The sequence below is a fragment of the Sceloporus undulatus genome, chromosome 4, assembly GCF_019175285.1.
Source record: "Sceloporus undulatus isolate JIND9_A2432 ecotype Alabama chromosome 4, SceUnd_v1.1, whole genome shotgun sequence".
Classification (NCBI taxonomy): Eukaryota; Metazoa; Chordata; class Lepidosauria; order Squamata; family Phrynosomatidae; genus Sceloporus; species Sceloporus undulatus.
In genome coordinates, this window is record NC_056525.1 from 46,900,472 (window position 1) to 46,921,707 (window position 21,236).

At 41.6% G+C, this 21,236-nt stretch overlaps 1 protein-coding gene across 1 annotated transcript in view; it reads left to right on the plus strand.

Moving 5' to 3' along the window:
- TNNI1 (troponin I1, slow skeletal type) overlaps nt 1-14,526 on the plus strand; it is a gene marked incomplete at its 5' end in the record, with an annotated part of 23,485 nt that extends 8,959 nt beyond the window's left edge. The window contains 7 exon segments of the mRNA XM_042464281.1: nt 4,030-4,071; nt 6,073-6,227; nt 7,636-7,676; nt 7,679-7,722; nt 11,615-11,791; nt 12,787-12,897; nt 14,103-14,526. Of these exon segments, the coding sequence (XP_042320215.1) occupies nt 4,030-4,071; nt 6,073-6,227; nt 7,636-7,676; nt 7,679-7,722; nt 11,615-11,791; nt 12,787-12,894 (567 nt within the window).
- Nucleotides 14,527-21,236: the final 6,710 nt, after the last annotated feature.

Sequence of the window (21,236 nt, forward strand, 5' to 3'; positions counted from 1 at the left end):
CCATTCAGGAACTCATAATCAAAGCACCCCCGACAGCTGGCCATCCAGCCTCTGCTTAAAAACCTCTAAAGAAGGAGATTCCACCACACTTTGAGGGAATATGTTCCACTGTTGAACAGCTCTTACCGTCAGGAAGTTCCTCCTAATGTTGAGGTGGAATCCCTTTTCCTGTTTCACCATTGTCAGAATTCTGAAAGGTTACAAGCCACTGGCCATGGCAACTGGGGATTTTGAGAGTGGTAATCAGAAAAAGTACATCTTCCATGCTCTGGTGGTTTGTAATGTGCAGATGTTCTGTTATAGGCATGCTGAAGTGGAAAGTGCCTTTTCTATGATACTGCATATAAGACAGCATGATGTAGTCATTTGAGCTGACTTTGAAGACCAGGTCTTGAATTCCAACTTGGTCATGAAAACCCACAGGATTACCCTGGGCAAATTATACTCTCTCAGCCTAAGGAGTTTATCGCATGCCATTTAAAGTGACTTACCCCATTCACATTTAATTTTGAAGCTGAATTTTATCATACACACCAGGGGCTGGGTGAGTGCAATCCAGCTGCAGCTTGGGCCCCAGCTGTGCTTATCCTGCATCTTTTCAAAACTAGGAGCCTGTTGGTTTTGAAAAGATGCTGGATAAGCATGGTGGGGCTGCCGCCAGGTTGCACTTGACAAGCCCCTGGCTTGTGTGATAAAATCTGGCTTTAAAATTAAATGCAAAAGGGGTAAGTTGCTTTAAACAGCATGAGATAAACTCCTAAGGGAAAAGCAAGAACAAAATTTGTCAAGAAAACCCCATGATAGATTCACTTTAGGGTCACCATAAGTCAGAAATGACTTGAAGGCACACAACAATAAGAAGTATATCAATTATCAATACTATCAAGTGCAAAAATGCATGTCAACTAACAACAGATCCCATATAATAATAATAATAATAATAATAATAATAATAATAATAATAACAAAAACAACTATAAGTTATGAAATGTTGAATTAATTTATCATTTATAATTTATCTGAGAGTCTCTTGAGGTCAAAAGGCAATATTCATGAAGGAGAATTCCAAGCAGAAAATTTTGAAAACAAATTGGTTTCAGCTTTAAGAGTCACAACTCAGTTCCACAAACAGCCATAAGATGGCAGAGTGGACCATATGCTTTTTGAGCACAGAAGCAGTGCTTAGAATAGTTGCTTTTTCTACTATAACCTCCCGGATTGCCCAGTCAGTGCACTGCAAAGAAGTAGCTTTTAAAAAGTCTGTAAAAACATACTTCTTAATTTTTTACCATGGACATTTGTGAAAAGAAACTAGTCCATTCTCTTCCCTTTCCTCTGGACAGGAGACAGGGAGTCCATCAATAGCAATAGCAAGTACTTAGCCTTATGGTATGTGAGTGAGTGGCTGCAGTACAGGCATTTAACCCCTGCAACATCAGGGCTCATCACACCCTTGTTTGTGGGTACCATTATCACCAGTGCTGAAATACTGGCAGCTCAGGGATCATCTGCTCATCTGTGCTCCCAACTTTAAATGTAGCCATAATGTAGAATCACTGGGGTTTGAGATTAATTGCAAACATCAGTGTCAATACTGAAGTTTGAAGTCCAACACTCAGAATCTGAATAAGGTTGCCCTTTTATGGAAAGCCCTGTAAGAATGTTTGATATCAGGACTAGCACTACAATTAGGCAGTGTGATTCATCTCAGACAGCAGATGCTGGGGGATGGCAGCAAAGTGTTGAAGGAAAAAGCTCTAAACCACTTGGTTTGTAGCATGTCCCTTCTAGCCCCCTCTCTCTGACCAGGACTGAATTTAGGTTCAGCTATGAATTTTTTGTACTTGGATTGGGAGGGGACATCAAATTGTTCTTCACCTCAGGGAGCAAAATGTCTTGGAGTGATACTGTGTGAAGTTTTAGCTCAAAAATTAGTAAAATTTTGGGGAAATTTTGAACATACAAGTACATATAGTTTAAAGGTAAACACAATATTTGCATTCCTCAAATAAAGTCAGAACACTGTAGTCTTGTGGCATTTCAACCAACCCCCTCCCCCCCCTCCCCCCGCATCTTCATACATTTACTATACATATTAGTCTCGTTCTCCTGGAATTTGTGTTATCCATTTATTTGTTATGAATAAATGGTTGACCCATGGAATCACAGCCTTGAACCATAGAAAACAGTGGTTGCAAAACTTGGACAAATTCCATTTTTGGATGCCAAGAATGCCCCAGCCAGCATGGCCACTCATCACTGGCCATGCTGAATGGCTAGGAGATTCTGGAAAGTATAAACTAGTTTGTCCACACACACACACACACACACACCACCACCACTACCACCACCACCACATGTTAGTGGATATAATATCTAAACATTCCCTTGGCACTTTTACTAATGACATGCAACAGGATAGACCTACTCTGCATTAGGAACCGAGATGCTCAGACAGTTGCTGATGCCTACGTACCCAGGCAGAGTTCCCTTGTGCTAATGCCTGCTCTAGGCTTAACCTAGTGTGTCCTAATTCACCAAGTGGCAGCTCGGGCCCTTGAAACCGTGGTACATGCGCTGGTAACCTCCTGTCTGGATTTCTGTAATGCACTCTACATGGGGCTACCCTCATGCTTGGTCTGGAAACTTCAATTAGTACATAATATGGCAGCCAGATTGGTCTTAAGATCACTTCACTGGCTGCTCATTAGTTTCCGGGCCCAGTACAAGGTGTTGGTTATTACCTTTAAAGCCCTAAATGGCACTCAGGTCCTCTGTGAGGAATCTGCTGCAACCTTTAAAAACTAGGCTGTTTGCAAATGCCCAGAGGACCTTTTCGGCTACCGTTCCTAGATTATGGAATGGCCTGCCGAATGAAATCCATCATATTACCACCTTAAACAGCTTTTAAAAAGATGTTAAGACGGATCTCTTCTGGCAGGCCTTTCCTGAATAGACACCCAGCCACTAAAAAAAACCCTTAATTTTTTGACCCTGATTTTTGCTACAGCTGCTGTGTATAATTCATTTGTTGCTATTATTTTACGGATGTTTTAATGTAATTTGTTTTATTTTATTTTATGGGGATGTGTGGGATTGGGAATCATGGAATGTATATTTTAATGTCGTAAGCCGCCCTAGTTGCATTGCGCAGAGGAGTGGGATATAAATAAATTTTATTATTATTATTATTATTATTATTATTATTGAGCATCTAGAAACCCATCTTTTTTTTAATAAAGGCTAATATATGGAATGTATGGAGATAGTGTGTCCCACAGAATTGTGGGTAATTACAATGGTATACGGCTCACATAATCATAAATCATAGTGCTTCTACTCCTCACTGCTGGCAGCTACTGAGTATATAGGTGGGTCATTAAACATCACCATGATAGGCACATCCTGATACCTAGAATGTGCTCTGATGTTGAAAGTGAAGGGCAGAGAGCCTGAGACCAGATAGCAAAGGAGAGAATGCATCCAGAGAAGTACCATCTTCTAGAAGGAAAAACCCAGGCTATCCCATGAAGTCTGGACTATGTATATGGAATATGTAGCTGAGCACTAGCAAACCACCAGACAAATTAACCAAGAGAAAAGATGGACGGAAAGTTTAAGGGTCAAAGACAGAAATTGTTTAGAGGTCACATTATCTACAGTGTCTGGTTGCTGTACTTTTGGGATGGTATGTTTCTGTAGTGGGCCAAGTAGGAAGATTACGAACAATGATTGCATATAGAATATCAAGATCAATATGAAGTACAGATGAGGTATAATGCATTCACTCTCTGATAGTGCATCAATTTAATTTTACTTTTACTGTCTCTTGAATACAGAACTGTATTTGGCATTTTCATGCTATTCATTTTTTCTATTTATTTTTTTTAATTCCTTCTTCCAAATGAATTTCTGCAGGGAGGTAAGAACAGGTCCTGGATTCTTTTCTCTTTTCATTATGGTTATGCAATTGATAATAAATTTGTTTCTAAAATGTGGTTCTTTGATCTATCTACCTTTGCTTCTCAGAGGAAATCCAAGATCACAGCCTCACGCAAACTCCTTCTGAAGGTGAGTCATGCTGCAATTCCAGCTCCTTTATTATTATTTTATTTCAGATTTGGTTAAATAGAGGGAATGAATCAATTGTCATTTGACATAGTTCAAATGAGATGCCATAAAGGCTCCTCAGTACAAAAAACCTTCTTATTCTGCACTTATAAAAAAATTCTGCTTCCTTTGTTGTAGGAGTAACCTGTAAGGTCTTTCTATTAACCCTTCAGATATCAGACAAAACTATTTATTTATGTATTTATTTATGCTATTAAAATATTTGTACTATGCCCTATATCCAGGTAGCATAGGGTTGAATATTTGTTTTAAAACTGAAATATTTAAACAGTAAAAGATAATTTATAGGCTAAAATGCACTGTGGCATTACAATCGCGCCACAAAAAGAACCCGCCTTTTGCGGGTTCTTTTTGCTGCGCGAGGGAGCCACGCAGTTTGTCTGCTGCGGCTCCTTCACGCAGCAAACCAGGGCGCCAGGAGACCATCCTTTTTGTGTGATCTGTATCCCACCTCAGTTTAGCATCTTGGCTTCCAGAGAGATTTCTTTATCTTCTCAAGGTTCCATTTGTTTTTGGCTGTGCATGGTATCCTCAGCACTCTTTTCTGGCACCACATCTTGAGAGAATTGATTTTCTTTTTGTCTGCTTTCTTCATTGTCATGCTCTTGCACCTATACATGGTGATGAGGAATACAATGACTTGGACAATTCTGGCTTTAGTGTTCAATTGTACATCTTTACTCTTTAGGGTCTTGTCTAGTTCTTTCATTGCTGCCCTTCCCATTCCTACTCTTTTTCTGATTCAAATATGTAATAGTTTACAGTGTGTTAAACCAGTTAAAACCATGTACATATAAAAAATGAATAAAATAATTAGACCTCAAAGGTTTTAGTAAAAAATATATTTTAACTTGGCACTAAAAGGGAGCCAGAGTTGGTGCCAATTAGGCCTCTGAGGGGAGGGCATTCCAGAACCAAGGTGGCATAATAGTGAAGGCTCCATATTTTTCTACATTATCTTGCCCCCACTGGTGGGACACAAAGGAGAGATCCTCTTTTAGACCCCAATTTGTGTGCAGGCCTATATAAGGAGAGGCATTCTTTCAAGTACTGCATTCTCAAGATATTTAGGGCTTTAAATATTATTACCAGCTGCTTGAATTTTGTTAGCCAGTGCAATTCCTTTAATATGGTTTCTATGGTTTGATGGTTTCTATGAGAAACAGTATGGTGTAGTGGTTTGAGCATTGGCCTATGACTCTGGAGATGAGGGTTTGATTCCTCACTTGGCCATGGAAACCCCACTGGGTGTCCTTGGGTGAGTCACATACTCCCAGTCCCAGAAAACCCTGTGTTAGGGATGCAGTAAGTTAGAAATGATTTGAAGGCACACAACAACAACAACAACGATGCTATATGATGCTGTGATCAGCAGTCTGCCTGTTGTATTTTGCAGTTGAAGCTTTTGAGTAACATTCAAGGGCAGCTCCATGCATAATATATTGCTGTAGTCTGACTGGTAAATTACTAGTAGGTGGACTACTGTAGCTAAGTTATCCACAAGCAAGTAAGGCTGTAGCTGGCAGACCAGACAAAATATGCCCCAGGCAATCCTAGCCATGTAATCTCCCTGGGACATCAGTGATAGAAAGAGATCTAGGAGTATCTATCTGTCTCTCTCTCTCTCTCTCTCTCTGTCTGTCTATCTATCTATCTATCTATCTATCTATCTATCTCTATCCCTCCTTTCTCCCAAAGTGGGATACTCTCAAGTTACATATCTTTACCTCTGAAAAGAAGTGTAATCCCATTCAGGCCAGGTGCTTTGTCCAAATTATTAGACCCAAGAACCAACAGTTCTTATTGAATCTTACTGTATATTGCCTTATGATAGTATCCAGCCACTGGGACTGTACCTGCACAGCCCCAGCTGACCCTGATGACAAAGCAATAATGCTAACAATTTGCCTGTTTATTGATGTTTTGGCCTCTTTGTTTCAGAGTTTGATGCTGGCTAAAGCCAAAGAACAATGGGAACAAGAGCAAGTAGACAAACAAGGAGAGAAAGAGAGATACTTGGCAGAGAGGATCACACCTTTGCGAACCAGTGGACTTTCATTTGCCCAGCTTCAGGTAGATACTTGATTTGGGGAAGAGTATGGACATTTACATGACTTTTGAGCATTACAGAAATCTAATGAGTTAAATTAGGTGGTTTTATTCAGATCTCCAGTGCACTTTTCCCCTTTGCTTCAAGAGGAAGGCAAGAAGTTTGATCATTCATATTTGTGAGGTTCTTACCTAAACTACACTTTAGAGATAAGGGTGGCTGGCAGCATCCATATCAGTGGAACAGTGAGCCCATACTGGTTTTTAGGAACATAATGCTATCCAACCTTACCTGCAAAATAGGTTCAGCACATTAATATCTCTTTAAAGTTCAGATTAAAACCCAAGGTAGATTCAACACTGCACTGACATGTTTGTTTTTTAAAATATATATTCTGTCTTTCCTCCAAATGGGATCCAAGTAGGTTAATAATATGGCAATAGAACCAATTGCTTAGAGAGGTGCTGGGGTCTCCTTCTCTGTCCAGTGTAGTCTCTTTTTGAAGACATTCAGAGTAGCTACCTAGCTGGAGATCCACCCAACTCTATGATTCTGTGTTTCTATAATTAAATATTATTTTTCTCTTTTCAACTCTATGTGTGACCGTACATAATAGGTAAACGCTACCCATGTTTATAAAGTTCTGTCTGGATTCATGTGCACCACAGTTGCATATGAAAATCTTTATTGTTATTCATATGTTATTGATTATGGAGCATGACCTCTTATGAAGGCAGGGATGTACCTACATTGGCAGGAGCTGCACTGCTTAAGAGATGGGTTAAGTAGGGCAGAGACCAACACCATGAACCCGGCACCTCTAACAATGCTTCCAGTCCCTCCCCTCTGCCAGCATTATTTATCCTGTGCACTTCTGGCAACTTTGCCATAGTTCTTGGTGTAAATCCTCCCCATGTTTTGATTCCCGATATAAATCCTGATGTGAATCTTCCTTGAGTGCTGATCTACCTCCTCCTCAGAAACAAGAACAGATGAGTCCCTCACATCCCTTGGAAACTGTGGAGCCAAGAGTAACTGCCACTTTGATTTCCTCCTGGTCCCCAGCCACTAAGTTATGCTTTTGCACAGAGAATGGTCAAATTGCTTGGCAATAAAACACTTCAGTAAAACACTTCAACACTCCAAGAAGTACACCCTGGCTCCTCAAAATATAAAATGTTGGCTATTGCTAAAGTAAAATGTAGAGGTTATCTTTCAATTGTTTATTTCTATCTGACACATAAAGATTGAAATCTGAAAACACATCACAAAATCAAGATATGAGAACATTTGCCAATGCACGTAATGGGGACATTATATTATACTCTATGGAGACATTTTTTACTCACCTCAGTTTGATCAGTAGATAGTTCCTCCATGTTTTCTCCAGAGAAGGAAAAAGAAAGGTCTGGAGAAGATACCTAGTATCCAGTTTTTCTCTTTTAATTGTCTAGGATCCTGAGGGAGCTTCATGAGAAGGTAGACATTGTGGATGAGGAAGATACGACATTGAAGCAAAATGTAACCAAACACACGGGAGTGTAAGAAGAAGGCAAAGTGAGGGCTGCTGAAATCTCAGTAACAGTAAATTGTATTAACTGCTCTGCTGTTTTAGATGAAAAAATGTGCATTTACTGAAATTCTTTAGCAAATTTATCAAGTTTGTTGTGTCAAGATTGTAAAAAAAAAACAGTGCATGTATCTTTCATTTTCTTGTCATTGATATAAAACATTTTCCCCTTCCTTTCAAAATCACACTCATGTAATCACACAACTAAAACGCGTATCTTTGAAAATGTGAATAAGGAGGATCTCTCAGTATCGGATTTCAGGCTCTGGAATTCCCTTCCAAGACTTGTCACACTAGTGAAAATGTGGTACTCATCCTGAAGGGTGGTGCTGGCAGTCCAGAATTATTTGGCTTCTTCTGGGAGGTCCCCCCCCCCTTTTTTTTTTTTTTTTTTTGCTCTTAGCCTGACTTTTTGCTCAAACTAGGGCCCCATTCAGACTGGCATCAAAAATCTGGAGAAACTGGGCTGATTCAGAGGCCCCTCCCCCGAATGCTCCGTTAGCAAGTGCCCACTACAAAAAAAGGGGCATTTTAAATCAATGCATTCTGTCCCTGCTGTGAAGGTGCCTGCTGTCAATCAATCATCATGGTGACGTTTTTGCAGGGGCATCGGAAGTGTCCTCCCCCCTCCTTTTTTTTTTTTAAAGAACCATGCACAAAATGCCCTGGTGTCAACTTTTTTAAAATCTCTTTTTTGTGTTTGTGTGTAGATATGGGCATTTGGGTCAGATCTGCCCCTGTCCCCATTTCAATCCCATGCAAACTAATGCATCCCCCACTCCTTGCCCCCCAGAATGCCTCTTACACATGAAATAATAATAATAATAAAATAAATTCCCACCTCAGAAATGCCAGTAAAGGATGCAATTGCCATTCATTCATTAATTCCCCCCCTTTTTTTTTTTGCTTTTAAAAGCAATTCAGGGCTGCCCTAAATTCAGTAGCAAAAGCATGTATCATTGTCAATTGACAAGACAAAAATGTAACATCGCATTGTAGGATTGTAACATTTGCATTCGCAACATTTCCCCTTTGCTGGAAGCGAGCAGAGAAAAGGGAAGTGCACAACCTAGCCCTGCTCTATCTGCCTCAAGAAAAAAAAATCATGTGCATATTTGTAAAAAATAATTTAAAAAATAATGAAGGGGGGGGGGTGCCTGATGTGAGCTCGTTCGTGCCCTGCCTTTGACCTGACCTGACTACCTGACCCTTTTTCTCTCGGCTAGAGAGCTTTGCCATTGCCTTCCACTGAGGCTGAGAGAGAGTGACCTGTCCAACAAAGTAGACCCATGGAATCAATGGGAATAAAATGGAAATGCAGTGCAAGCTTCCTGTAGCATCCCATATAAACAAAATAATAAAATAAATAATAAAATAAAATAATAATAATAATCCAGGAGTAACAGGAAAGTAGAACAAGCAGCACCCAAAAATAATGTGCATAAATAAAAAAGAGGCTGATTCCCTACATGCCCCAGCTGGACCCACACCCTACTCCCTGGGCAATCTCCTTCCTCCGACCCTCACCTCCCTTTCAGCTTTCTCCTCCAACCCCCCCCCCACCCTCGGACAATAACCAGAGCAAGAGGGAATGAAGTAGAACAAGCAGCCTGATTTCCCTACATGCCCCAGTGTAGCCCACAACCCAATCCCCTGGAAACCTCCTCCTCCTCCTTCCTTCAGACCCTCTCCTTCCTCAGGGATGCCCATTGACCTTTCCCCCAGCTTCTTCATCCTCCTCCTCCTCCTGTCCTTTTAGAATTCCCCTCCATGGCTTCCCTTCCTCCCCACAGCCCCTTTCTCTCCTCCTCCTCCTCTCTTCATCACTTTCTCCCACCCCCCACCTCTCCTGACAGCCCACTGCAGCTCAAAAAGTCACCCTGATTTCTCTCCTTCCTCCTGTCACCCTTGCATCCAGATTCCCCTTTTTCCTCTCCTTCCTCCCCCCCCCCCTCCCCCTAGGATGATGGGAGGGAATGCCTGACCTCGCTCGCCCGCCCCTGACCTAATCCCTCCCTATTTGCCCCAATCATGATTGAGGGCAAGTTCAAATTTGGCGCAACCCGAGTCTTTTGAGAAAAGACGGATTTTAGCCCGAATCTGGATACCCCGGGGTAAGGGGCATTTCCTTGTGCAAGCCCAACATGGATTGTGACAGATTTGGACCAATATGAACTTCATGTGCAAGAATCCTTTCAAACCCGTTTTTTTCTGTATCTGAATGGCCCCTAGGAAGCTTATTGCTTGGGGCAAATAAACCAGCTTATACCTCTTCCAGCTTCAGTTCTGGATCCAGGCCCCCAGATGTACATACTAAACGCCACCAATCTAGCCAGGATGCTGCCGCCCGGATGCATCCGAGGTCGAAGCCTCCCACTAGCCAATTTTTGAAGTTGGAAACTCCTCGACTTCAAAAAAGTACTGGCTCAGCGAGGCTTCGATCCAGGATGCATCCGGTCAGGGCATCCTGGCTAGATCAGTGGTGATTTAGATATGTTAACATCTGGGGTATCCCAGATCCAGAATTGAAGCCAAAGAGGTAAGCCATCTTTTTGCCAAGCAATAAGCCAAACAAGTTGGAGAAAACCCAGGGTTTCTTGAGAAACCTTGAAGTGACTTTCGTTCTTTTGGTGTGTGGACAAACAACCCTAAAACAGGGTGGGCAAGGTGAGGCCTTGGAGCCACTCCATTTTTGGAGCCCTGGACTCTCCAGACACTTCAGATCATCCTTTTCCTGTCAAAATGAAGGCTAATCATTTCAAGCCCTTCCTCACCCACCATCTTGAGGGAGAAGAGCAGGCTAAGCTCCAACGTCTGCCTGGAAAAGACAGCCCCCTCTCGGTCCCACATCTGCCTTGGTCCAGGCCTCAGAGGGAGAGAAGAACTACTGGACCTGACCCCTCCCCCCCTCACCATCCCTTCTCCTTTGTGTCAGTGTCTTTTAGATTGTAAGCTGAGGGCAGGGAACCATCTATTATCCCCTCTGTTGTAAACCGCTCAGATCCCAGTGATTGGCGGTATATAATAAATCCTATTATTTATTATTATTATTATTATTATTATTATTATTATTATTATTGAGTTAGTGAGTCACTTTAAAAATGGTCACATTGGGCCCATACAGACAGACTGGACATGCTTTGGCATGGCTTCTGCCTCTTAGATGTAGGGTGCCATAAACTGTCCACTAAAACCCAGGACAAAATGTGGAACAAATCTAGACCAAACTGTAGACAACTGCAGGACAAAACTCAGCCCAAAATGTAGGACATTTAAGACCTTTGTCCTGCAGTTGTCCACAGTTTGGTCTAGATTTGTCCTACATTTTGTCCCAGTTTTAGTGGACAATTATGGCAACCCTATCATGCATGATTTAAACAGCATACCTCCAAAGTGATCTGAAGCAGCTTTATTTTGGCCTGTTTGTATGGGCTCATTGTTAAATTGTTAAATACCAAATGTTCACAGAAGAGTGGATTTCTGTTATTTTCTTAACGGGCACCGCATTGCATCTGGCATTCTTGTCCTTCTCCATTATTAGATAAGCAAGGGAGAACTTCTAAGTAGCCCCTGCTCTTTGATTCCACCCATACTGGCCCCTTTATGCATCCAGTTCTCTTCAGGCATGTTGTGCTTGTTCTCCCTTTCTCCACTTCCAGCAAGAGCCAGATGCTACTAGGAATGTCTTGTGCTCAGAATATCTTTCAGCAAATGGGCATTTCCAAAACATTCCTCCCTCTAGTGGAGCAAAATGGTCAGACTGAGGCTAACATTTTCCTGCGTAAAAATAACAAGGCTACTACCCTCCCGACAGTAGGCTTTGAATGGATTATGACCATATGTGGCCTCTATCATCTTTGCAGATTAAAGACCTGAAACTGAAAGTGCTGGACCTCCGAGGAAAGTTCAAGCGTCCTCCCTTGCGGCGTGTACGTGTCTCTGCAGATGCAATGCTAAGGGCGCTACTGGGTTCTAAGCACAAAGTTTCCATGGACCTGAGAGCCAATCTCAAATCTGTGAAGAAGGAGGACACAGAGAAGGTTGGTGGCTAGAAATCCCAACACACCTCCTTCATTCAGTCATGTCAGATGTTACTTTTTGAAGCCATTAATGCTGTTTCCTTATTGTGAATTATTCTCTATTAATTTCTGATATTTAGAAAATTGCTATCCAAAACAGGACAGATCACATATAATGGTCTACCTGTTCTCTTTTCCTTTTAACAAAATCACATGAAAATCAGGAGTAATTATACAACAAATTGTAGGTTTATATTATGTTATCAATGAGATACGTCAAACATTTTTTATAAGGACAAAACCCTGGGTAAGACTTTCTATATGAATCTATGTAAATACATCTTAGGACATTTGCAATGAAACGCAGAACTTCAGCCTTGTATGTGATATTATGCTTGTGATAGGTTGCTACTGGGCTAGAAACAGACACAAGCAGCAGTTTTACACCAGCCCAACAATCAAGGGTTCATAGTGAATAAAGAAAAGAGAATGGAGCACATTTCATAATATGGAAATCAAGTCAATTTGCACAGTTTATTTCTCCAAGTGTTGGAGAAAGGATCGATGGGATGCGAGAGACAGACACTTTTCAACAGCTGGCCACTGGAAATTATTCTCAATCATTCGGGACTGCAACTCCCATGGCAAATATAAGCATTGATGGCTGGAGGATTATGGGAGTTGCAGTATGAAAAGTAACTTTTGTAATAAAAACACTGGCTGTGTTTGCTGAGATATTGCAGGAGTGTAAAAAGGCAACTTTTCCAAACTCTGGTCTTTTTTTTTTTTTTTTTTTTGGTGGCTTCTAAAATTTCACCAGGTTAGATTCATCCATTTTCAATTTCATCTTCACATCCACAAGAACTAGAAACTATGGAATGAAAGCAAGTTTCAAGATTCATGAATTCTGGGCATAGTCTGAGCTTGAACAATGGTCATATAGAATCACACAATGCATGCCTTTGGCTGTGCATTGCATACTAATGCATGCTTTAACTTTCTGGTTTCCCTTACAGGAACGTCCTGTAGAAGTGGGTGACTGGCGTAAGAATGTGGAGGCCATGTCAGGAATGGAGGGCAGGAAGAAGATGTTTGATGCTGCCAAATCTCCAACAGGGCAATGAACGGTACTGCAGTGTCTTTATGTCTTCCTACATATTTAATCGCTGTGTTCGCGTTGTGTGCCTTTAAATCATTCCCAACCCATGGCAACCCTGGGAACACTAGTTTACAGATGATGGCTGCAGGTAAAGTGAGAACAGACGCCATTTTCCAGGCACAAGGGCTGTTTAGGTTCCCCAGAGGCCCACATAATTTCCCAGGCTCCTGTTGTTATTGTTGTGTGCCTTCAAGTTGTTTCTGACCTATGGCAACACTACGATGAACCTATCATGGGGTTTTCTTGGCAAGATTTGTTCAGAGAAGGTTTGCTATTGCCTTCCCCTGAGTCTGAGAGCATGTGACTTGCTCAAGGTCACCCAGTGGGTTTCATGCCCAAGTGGAATAGAACTCTGGTCTCCAGAGTCATAGTTCAGCTGTCAAACTGCTATGCCACACTGGCTCTTATTTAATTACTAGTCTATATCAATTTTGTTTGTGAGACCTCAGTCGCAATGGAGTAATGTTTTCTAACTGATGCTTGCAGTAGTTAGTTGAATGTACTGTATACCCATTTGTCTTAAATGTAACTTTCTAAGCTCTACTCCCTTATCTGCTCATTCCATCTATGACAGCCTATCCTATTTTATTGTATTTACCTTCTTAGATTATTTTATTTTGAGAAAACCCTTGACTATTTTGTTATTAAGCAATGTTCCTTATGTAACTGACTTTGGCTGGAATCCCACTGGGGTTTTACAGTGCTGTATGTCAGACTTCATTGTAACTCAATATTTTTTCTGGTCATTGTAACTCCATCATTTTCTGGTCAGAATTCTTTACCAGCTACACAGAGACCCAAACCCCCAAGAACCCATCTTTTAAGCAGTGCAGCTCCTGCCACATGAACATTGTAAGGATTACCAGAGGATCCTCAGAGGTTTCTATGGATCCTTCTGCAGCATGTCTAGCTCAAGCAAAATAATTGGGGCACATCTCTACTGATTCCTCTTATAGAGGCTGCATTGCTTAATAGAGTAGAGACTCTGGGGGACAGTAGCATGGGAGTTGTACCTATAGAGATAAAATTATGTGCTACATATCCGTCTCACAATGCTGGGTTTCTGCTCATATCAAACATGGAATTGTCTGTTTTATCATTGCAGGTCCCTTCCATCAGAACAGTTCCAATTTAACCATACTTTTCCTTTGTTTCTTTGACTCTTTATTTCAGGTCCTGCAAGGAAAGATGGAGAAACTCTCTCACAGTGCCTGTGTGCATTTCTTCCCTTTCTTTTGCTCCCTTTTGGTGATTGCTCCCTTTTCCCACACATCTCCATGCATTAGCTGTAGAGTTGCCATATTTATGTGCATTGTTAAAGGGTTGCTATGATTCTGCAGCCCTTCAAGAGCCCATTAAATAAGAAGTGGAAACACCCAGTCTCTTGATAGCATAAACCCATTCAGTGAACAATGCAACTATCTTGTAATACAGCACCCCTCTCCCCCAACAAGGCCATTTCAGTTGTACCGATGGCATAGTAGTTTTGATGACAAACCTGTTAAAAGTGTCAGGAGAAAGAGGATACTTTAACATAGATGAATATCCTGCCACTTCCTTTGCCATATAATAAAGTAGTTGTGACCTTTATATTCTATTGGTTGAACGGAATTGAGGATCTTCTTACGGAAGCTTTGGTGGCCTTCTCTTCTCACCCAGAAAGTCCTTCTGCACTCTTTGTACCAGTTCTTCTATGTACAGTTTGGGAGATGCAGTCACTGTATCTCTTTGTTCATTAAAAAACAAAAAACAAAACTCAGCAGCATCAAAAACAAATGCACAGAACCTGTATTTCTTTCCAATTCTCTTAAATGTTGTACAATGTATATACCATGATGAGTGGACTGTCTTGTTGCTTGTGATATCATAAGGTTTTATGGGAAATCCATGAATCATATCTGCACCTTCATTATTTTGATATTTTAGTTCTCCTTGTTACTATATTAATTTGATTTCAAGTTATTTTTCTTTTGGCTTCAGCCTTATCTCTGCAGCGTGATAGCTTAATGCTAAAAGTGGCATTTCTCAGGAATATAATTATCCCAAGTCAGACCAACAAGCCATCTATCCCAGTACTCTCCAGATAAGTAAGGAGTCTTTCTCAATTGTATTATATGAAAACCCTTAAGTAAATATGTGGATTGATCCCAAGGCATTATGCATTTGGTTTACATGTGTGTTACAGCTGAGCTGAGGACTCTCTAGTTTTCAGGAGGAGGTGATAATTCAATAAAATTCCAGATCAGAGATGTAGCTACTGCTGGGGGTGGGGAGAGATGAGGACATTGCCAGTACAAATAAGAATTCTGTCCCCAATTGAATTTCTCTTCACTCCTCTAATTTCTAGCATTGTACACAGGGTCCAAAACATACTTAAGACATTTAGCCTTCTCTGGTGCCACAATAAATTAACAGTTCCCAGCATTCCCTAGCACTGAGCCAAGCCAGTTAAAGTGGTTTCATACTGGATTACTTCTGCAATGTGCTTTGGACCAGTGAAACATTTAAAATTTTTCTTTTGACTTTGCAAATCGGCCATCTGAGCATGGCTGGGAGTTGGGTTTTAGGCAGGTTTTAGACAGGAGAAGGCATCAGTGGCAAAGTGTGAGTGATAATTCCTGGCTGCATCCTGGAAGAGGATTCAAACCAGAAAAGGTAAGCTGGTTTTTTTAAGCTGTGCAAAAAAAAAATAAAAAATAAAAATCCTTACTCCCAAAGGTGCTACAGGACAGTAGCATCACTGCAGGTGTGTGTGTGTGTGTGTGTGGGGGGGGGGTGCAGACCACACCGGGTAACACCTCAGAATGGGGGGTGCCACTCAGTTGTCTCCTCGTCCTCCATGGGCATTGTTTTGGCTCACGCAGACACTGCTCCACCCCATGTGGGCTTCCCTGCTCCCTACGGGTGCTCCTGGGCCCATGTGGGCTCTCCTCAGGCTGCGCAGGTGCTCCCTGGGCCTGTGCTAGCTCTCCCCAGGCCTGTGCAGGCTCTCCTTGGGCTCCCGCAGGTGCTCCTCAGGCCACACCAGCTCTAGCCAGGCCCTCACAGGTGTTCTTTGGGCCATGGGGGTACTCCATGGGCCTGCACGGGCACTGTCCAGGACTGTATGGGTGCTCCATGGTCCTGAGCAGATGCAGCTGCAGCCAGCGGGGGTGTGGATATGGCCCTCATGAACATCCTTCTGGCTCTGGAACTCTGGAAACCCCACTGGAAGTCCGGAAGTCCTTCCCACCCTAGAAGTACCACGGCCCGCACTGGGTGTAACCCAATGCAGGGATGCCACTGCTACAGGATTCCTTTTAATATTTTTATGGTGATACAGACTAACACAGATTTCCATTAGTTGTTCTTAGTTAAAAGTTCCCCATAAAACGTCTAAAGCCATGGGAGTGAACTACATTTGTTAAAAGGAAGAATGGAAAGGAGTGATGTGTGACAGAACTCATCTCCACTTTGTGAGTGGCAGAGGTGGTTTTTACATGTCATCATAAAGAGAGGTCAAAAGAGAATAGATTCATGTAAAATTTTCACATGTCAATCCATATGTATAAATGTGAAGTTGTAAATAATTATTACCTATTATAACCTATTTACTAATTATTTAAACAGAAATGCAATATATTTCATAACAGAAAATATGGACTAGCTGACTTGTGAAGCAACTAAGTATGTTGGTAAAGTGTTACCAACTTCAAGGCCATGCTCTATCTTCCTATTTTATTTTATTTTTAAAAAATCTTCAAATCAGGCTTGCACTGAACAGTCCATCAAACAAAGAAAATCTTCAAATACAGGTCTGTCCTCTATAAAACAGAAACATGGTTACCTTGCTGTTGTGTGACCCGTATAATTAAATGAGCACATTTAATTTAACTGCCAAGAGGAAAAAGAAAGTCGCTTACCTGTTACCCTTTGTGAATTATACACGGAAATTTTCCAATTATTTTTGGTTGTTTGTAGGAGTTTTCACTGAAGCAAGAAAACCTGTATATCAGCATTTTCACTTTAGAGTATAAATGTGGACTCACATAATGGGATGCTCCTCTAATTAAGCAAACAAACAAATAAACCCTGCATTTAGAAAATTAATAGATCAGAGAGAAAGCTAGGCTGGAATGCAGCCTCCTAGGGTAGCCCATATACTTTCCAACTATACCACTGTGGGAGGGGAAGTCCCAATTAATTCTCTGTCGCCCCACTTTTTCAGATGCTTTTGAAGGGTCCCAGTTTCTCTCTCCTCCTTCTACATTCCTCCTTGTCCTCAGCTTCTTTCAGTTGCTGCAGACTGAGTAAAAAATACAAAAATAGTTTGTACTCAATTAACTCAGCAAGGAGGAAAGGTGGGAAATTTAGCTTTTTCCAGTGGGCTCTGGCAAAAACAAACTACTACACCCACTCCCAGCTTGTGCAGTCTTCCTCATTAGTAACTTTTGGGGCTCTACAGATGGTCGGCGGGTTGCCATGCCTTTTTGCCCTGGATCGGTACCGGGGCAACCACATGCTGCAGCACAGATCCGGCTTTTGGAGGACGCAAAAAGGAGTGGCAAAATGCAGCTCCTCCTTGCACCCTCTAAAGGGCACCATATCTGCCGCAGCGTGATTATGCCCTTTTGGAGCAGTATTGTGTAGATGCAGCACCAGAGTGGTGTCATCGTGGTGCATGCCATGGAAATCGGCATGCACCAAAATGGTGCCCTGGTGGAGAAGTCACTGTGTTGAGCTTGTGGATATTCTGCCGTGACTCCGCCCATAGGCGGGCACAAAGTGCCAGTCTGTATCCCCCCTTTTGTCATCTTGACTGCACTTTGATGTCTTGATTTTCACCTGTGAAATGTTGGAAGGTGTGGGCCAATAGTCTGAGCAGGTTTGGCACCTTATCCCTGTTTGTACTGTTACTATGTCCTAGTTTTCTTTGTGGAGAAATTCTATTGAATGAATATTAGTACAACTACCACCAGCTCTACTATAGTTATGTAGAATTTAGGAACAGCCAATGTCATTTTGCAATCTAAGATGAAAGACAAAACAATTTCCTCTACACATTTTGTATACAGATACTGGATTAACTGATGACTCTTATATCAACACTGGTGATGGGACATTTGGACTACAATTCCCAGAATTCCCCAATCAGTATGAATACTGGTCATGCTGACTAAGGAATGTTGGGAGTTATAGTCTCAAAAGCATTTTCCGAAGCACTGTTTGAGCCACACCTCAAGTGATAGAATACATGACATGAAATCCCTCCATCTGCTGTTTGAGGTGGCAACTTCTTTCAGTTAGAAAAAAAATATTTCTACAGTTTCTATCTATCTTTTAGGTATAACCCATTCCATCTTTCTTCTGCAAGGAGACCACTTGCCATTCCACAATCATTTCCCACTGTTGTAGGGCCTTCAGACTACTTGTCATTTTAAAAAAGTTTGTCATCTTAGGGAATAATATGCCCATCCATTACCAGCAGATGGCATTGTCTCCTATACCAAGCTCTAGAACTGTAATAGTATTTGGAGTATATCTCTTATAATGTTCACATAACAGAGCAGTTTCCCTCTGGACAGGTTTACAATCCTTTGGCAGAATCTCTTCAGCTGGCATCCTATTCATGAATCACAACTAACCTTTTTGGCCATTGCAAAAGTTGGAATTCTGTTCAGACCATGCAATGACCAAAATCTGTTCAAAAATATTTCTTTTAAGCCATCCAAACTCACTACATGGCCAGCACTGTGTTGTCCAAGATCAGGAAATGAGTGGGGATGTGGGGCATTTACAGACTGGCCCGAAGGGTGCCATGATGCCACACAGCATAATGACTCACCTCTGGCACTGCTTTTTGTGGCTCCTTTTTTTTTTTGCCCTTGGAAGGCTGGATCGGGGCTGCAGTGTGAGGTTGCCATGGCCCTGATCAGGTGCACAAAGGGGCGGGTGCAGGCCGTCCCTTGGGGCAATCTATATAGCTCCATAATCAACTATTTTTTGTTGATATTTGGGTGATGAACCTTGCCTGTGATTCCGGTCCGGTGCCAAATGGTTGGTTATCTCTCCAACACAGGAACAGAGTGAAACTCCAAAACAGGCTTTCAGCTTGCTGGAACAATGCCTGGAGAAACAGCTGCTAAATCAAAGAATCACTCTCCAGCAGTTCACTCCTTAGAGGGCTTTATTACTTTGTTTCAAATAAACACGAGCTAGACACTACTATACAAAAACGCTTACCGACACACCACACAATCTCCAAACTCCCACAATCCACCAGAACAGCGTTTTCCTTATATACAGTGTTACCATGAAGCAACCACTAAGTCCAGCCTCTTCATATACAAGATGCTATGCACCACAGACACCAATCCCTCTTGAGACTGTACATGTAGCATATTTACATTTAGTCCTATTCAGTTGACCTTGAATATCCGGCTGCTGCTCTGGACTCCAGCTGTAGCCAATTTAGGCTTCTGCAGCCATTGCCACATCTGAACATTTTCACCTTGAATATACTAACATTTTTCTGTAGCTGGATATGCTTCAAGAACATTATCTGCAGAAACATCTTGATCACCTCTGAAGGCCTTTGTAGATGCCTGTCACAGTGCATCCACTTACAGCAAAATAGCTGGACACATCCACACACATCCCCCTACTCTCCAACAACATGGAAATGGCCATGTTAGGGTATGTGTGTGTGTTCTGTTTACAAGGTGAGTTTGGGGGAGGGAGGGGATCGCATCTGGAGATTAGCTAGGGAGACCTAGCTATGTGATGGTCATATGTCTTCAGATGCATGATTTCAAACTTGATCTTCTGTTTGAGAATCCCAGATCTCAAGATCTTACAAGAAACATTTAGACTTTTGTCAATCTCATAATTTAGAGAGCTTTTAGCAGAGGATTTTTACACTCATAAAGAAGCAAAGAAGTTTGTTTGCCCAAGTTAATCCACATTCATTTCACACTGGGGCCTGTTTTTGTGCATTCTCATGCTATCTCCCAACATGCTCTGTCAGATTTTCCAAAATCTTCTACTCACCTGCAGTGGGAAGGAGAATGCTACAGAAAACCTGAACCATGGATGAAAACTTTTGTGTATTTTTGAAGGCTCTGCCACACCTCTTCTAATCCTATGTGAAGTTCTCTGCATAGGGCCATAGCTGGCTACAAACACTAACAGTCAAAGATGGTAAAAAAGTAAAGCATTTTTTCAGATCTAAATTCTGTTAGTGGCAGAAAGAAAAGAGAAACTACATAGGATACATGGGAATTCCATGGTTAGATTTCTTAACATTTTGCAACTTTAAGGTCTATGTATTGATGGGGAAATAATAGTGGAGGAATAACTGTTAACAACAGTGTTACACGAACGATTGCCTTCCCCCTGTACAACTATCCTCCCTTTATCTCACATGGGTGTTACAGGGTGGTGGTAGTGGTGGGGTAGAAGCCACATTATGCCTGTCTTTTCCCTGCCTACATTAATGAAGTCACATTTAATAAAAATATTTAGAGGTGGGGTTTGACCCCATCCCCTCTTCTTCCCCAGTGACCTGCTTTTCTTTTCTTTTAAACAGACCCCTGCCCTCTGTGACAAGTATAATTCGGACACAACTGGTTTGATTGGAGCTTGAACTGTGGGCCCATTCCTAAGAAAGTACCTCTCTGCAACCCTAAATAAAATGAAACACAAGAGTCACAGAATATAGTATGTGATAGCTTACACTCTTGCCTATGAAATCTCCTGTAAAAAATGAGGACATACAATCTGAATAAACTGGCTCATCGGTAAAATGACAAAATATCTTCTGCCTTTTCTAGTATAACATAATGGAAAATAGGAACAATAATGTTGAACTGATTGATTAACTGACTGATTGCTTTTCCAATCTCAGTCTCTTTTTAGTGGGTCAATAAAATAATTAATTGTGATTTATCATTTTTCCTTTGGGATTGTATTGCTCAACTTTTGGTTTCATTGTATCCTTGGGAAGGGGCCATTTAAGTTCCATCAAATCCTTCTCCTTCCAGTACCAAGTTTCCTTTTTAGTGATTAAAAAGGTACCTCTTACCAAGGTGCATCAATCTGTGCCTGTAACAGACCTTCCTTGGAAGAAAATTTTCTTCTGTTTGATTCTAAGCAGTCTATACCTCACTCAGGCACATTATTACTCAGCTAGGCATGTTGCCACAAACCACAGCAGATCAGCAAACTGCCTGCCCAACTGCAGTTTACTAGTAACTAAGTTCACTGAGTTCTTTGTGCATTGTAGAAAAATGTTTCCACCTCATACAGAAAGAATGCAGGTATTAGATA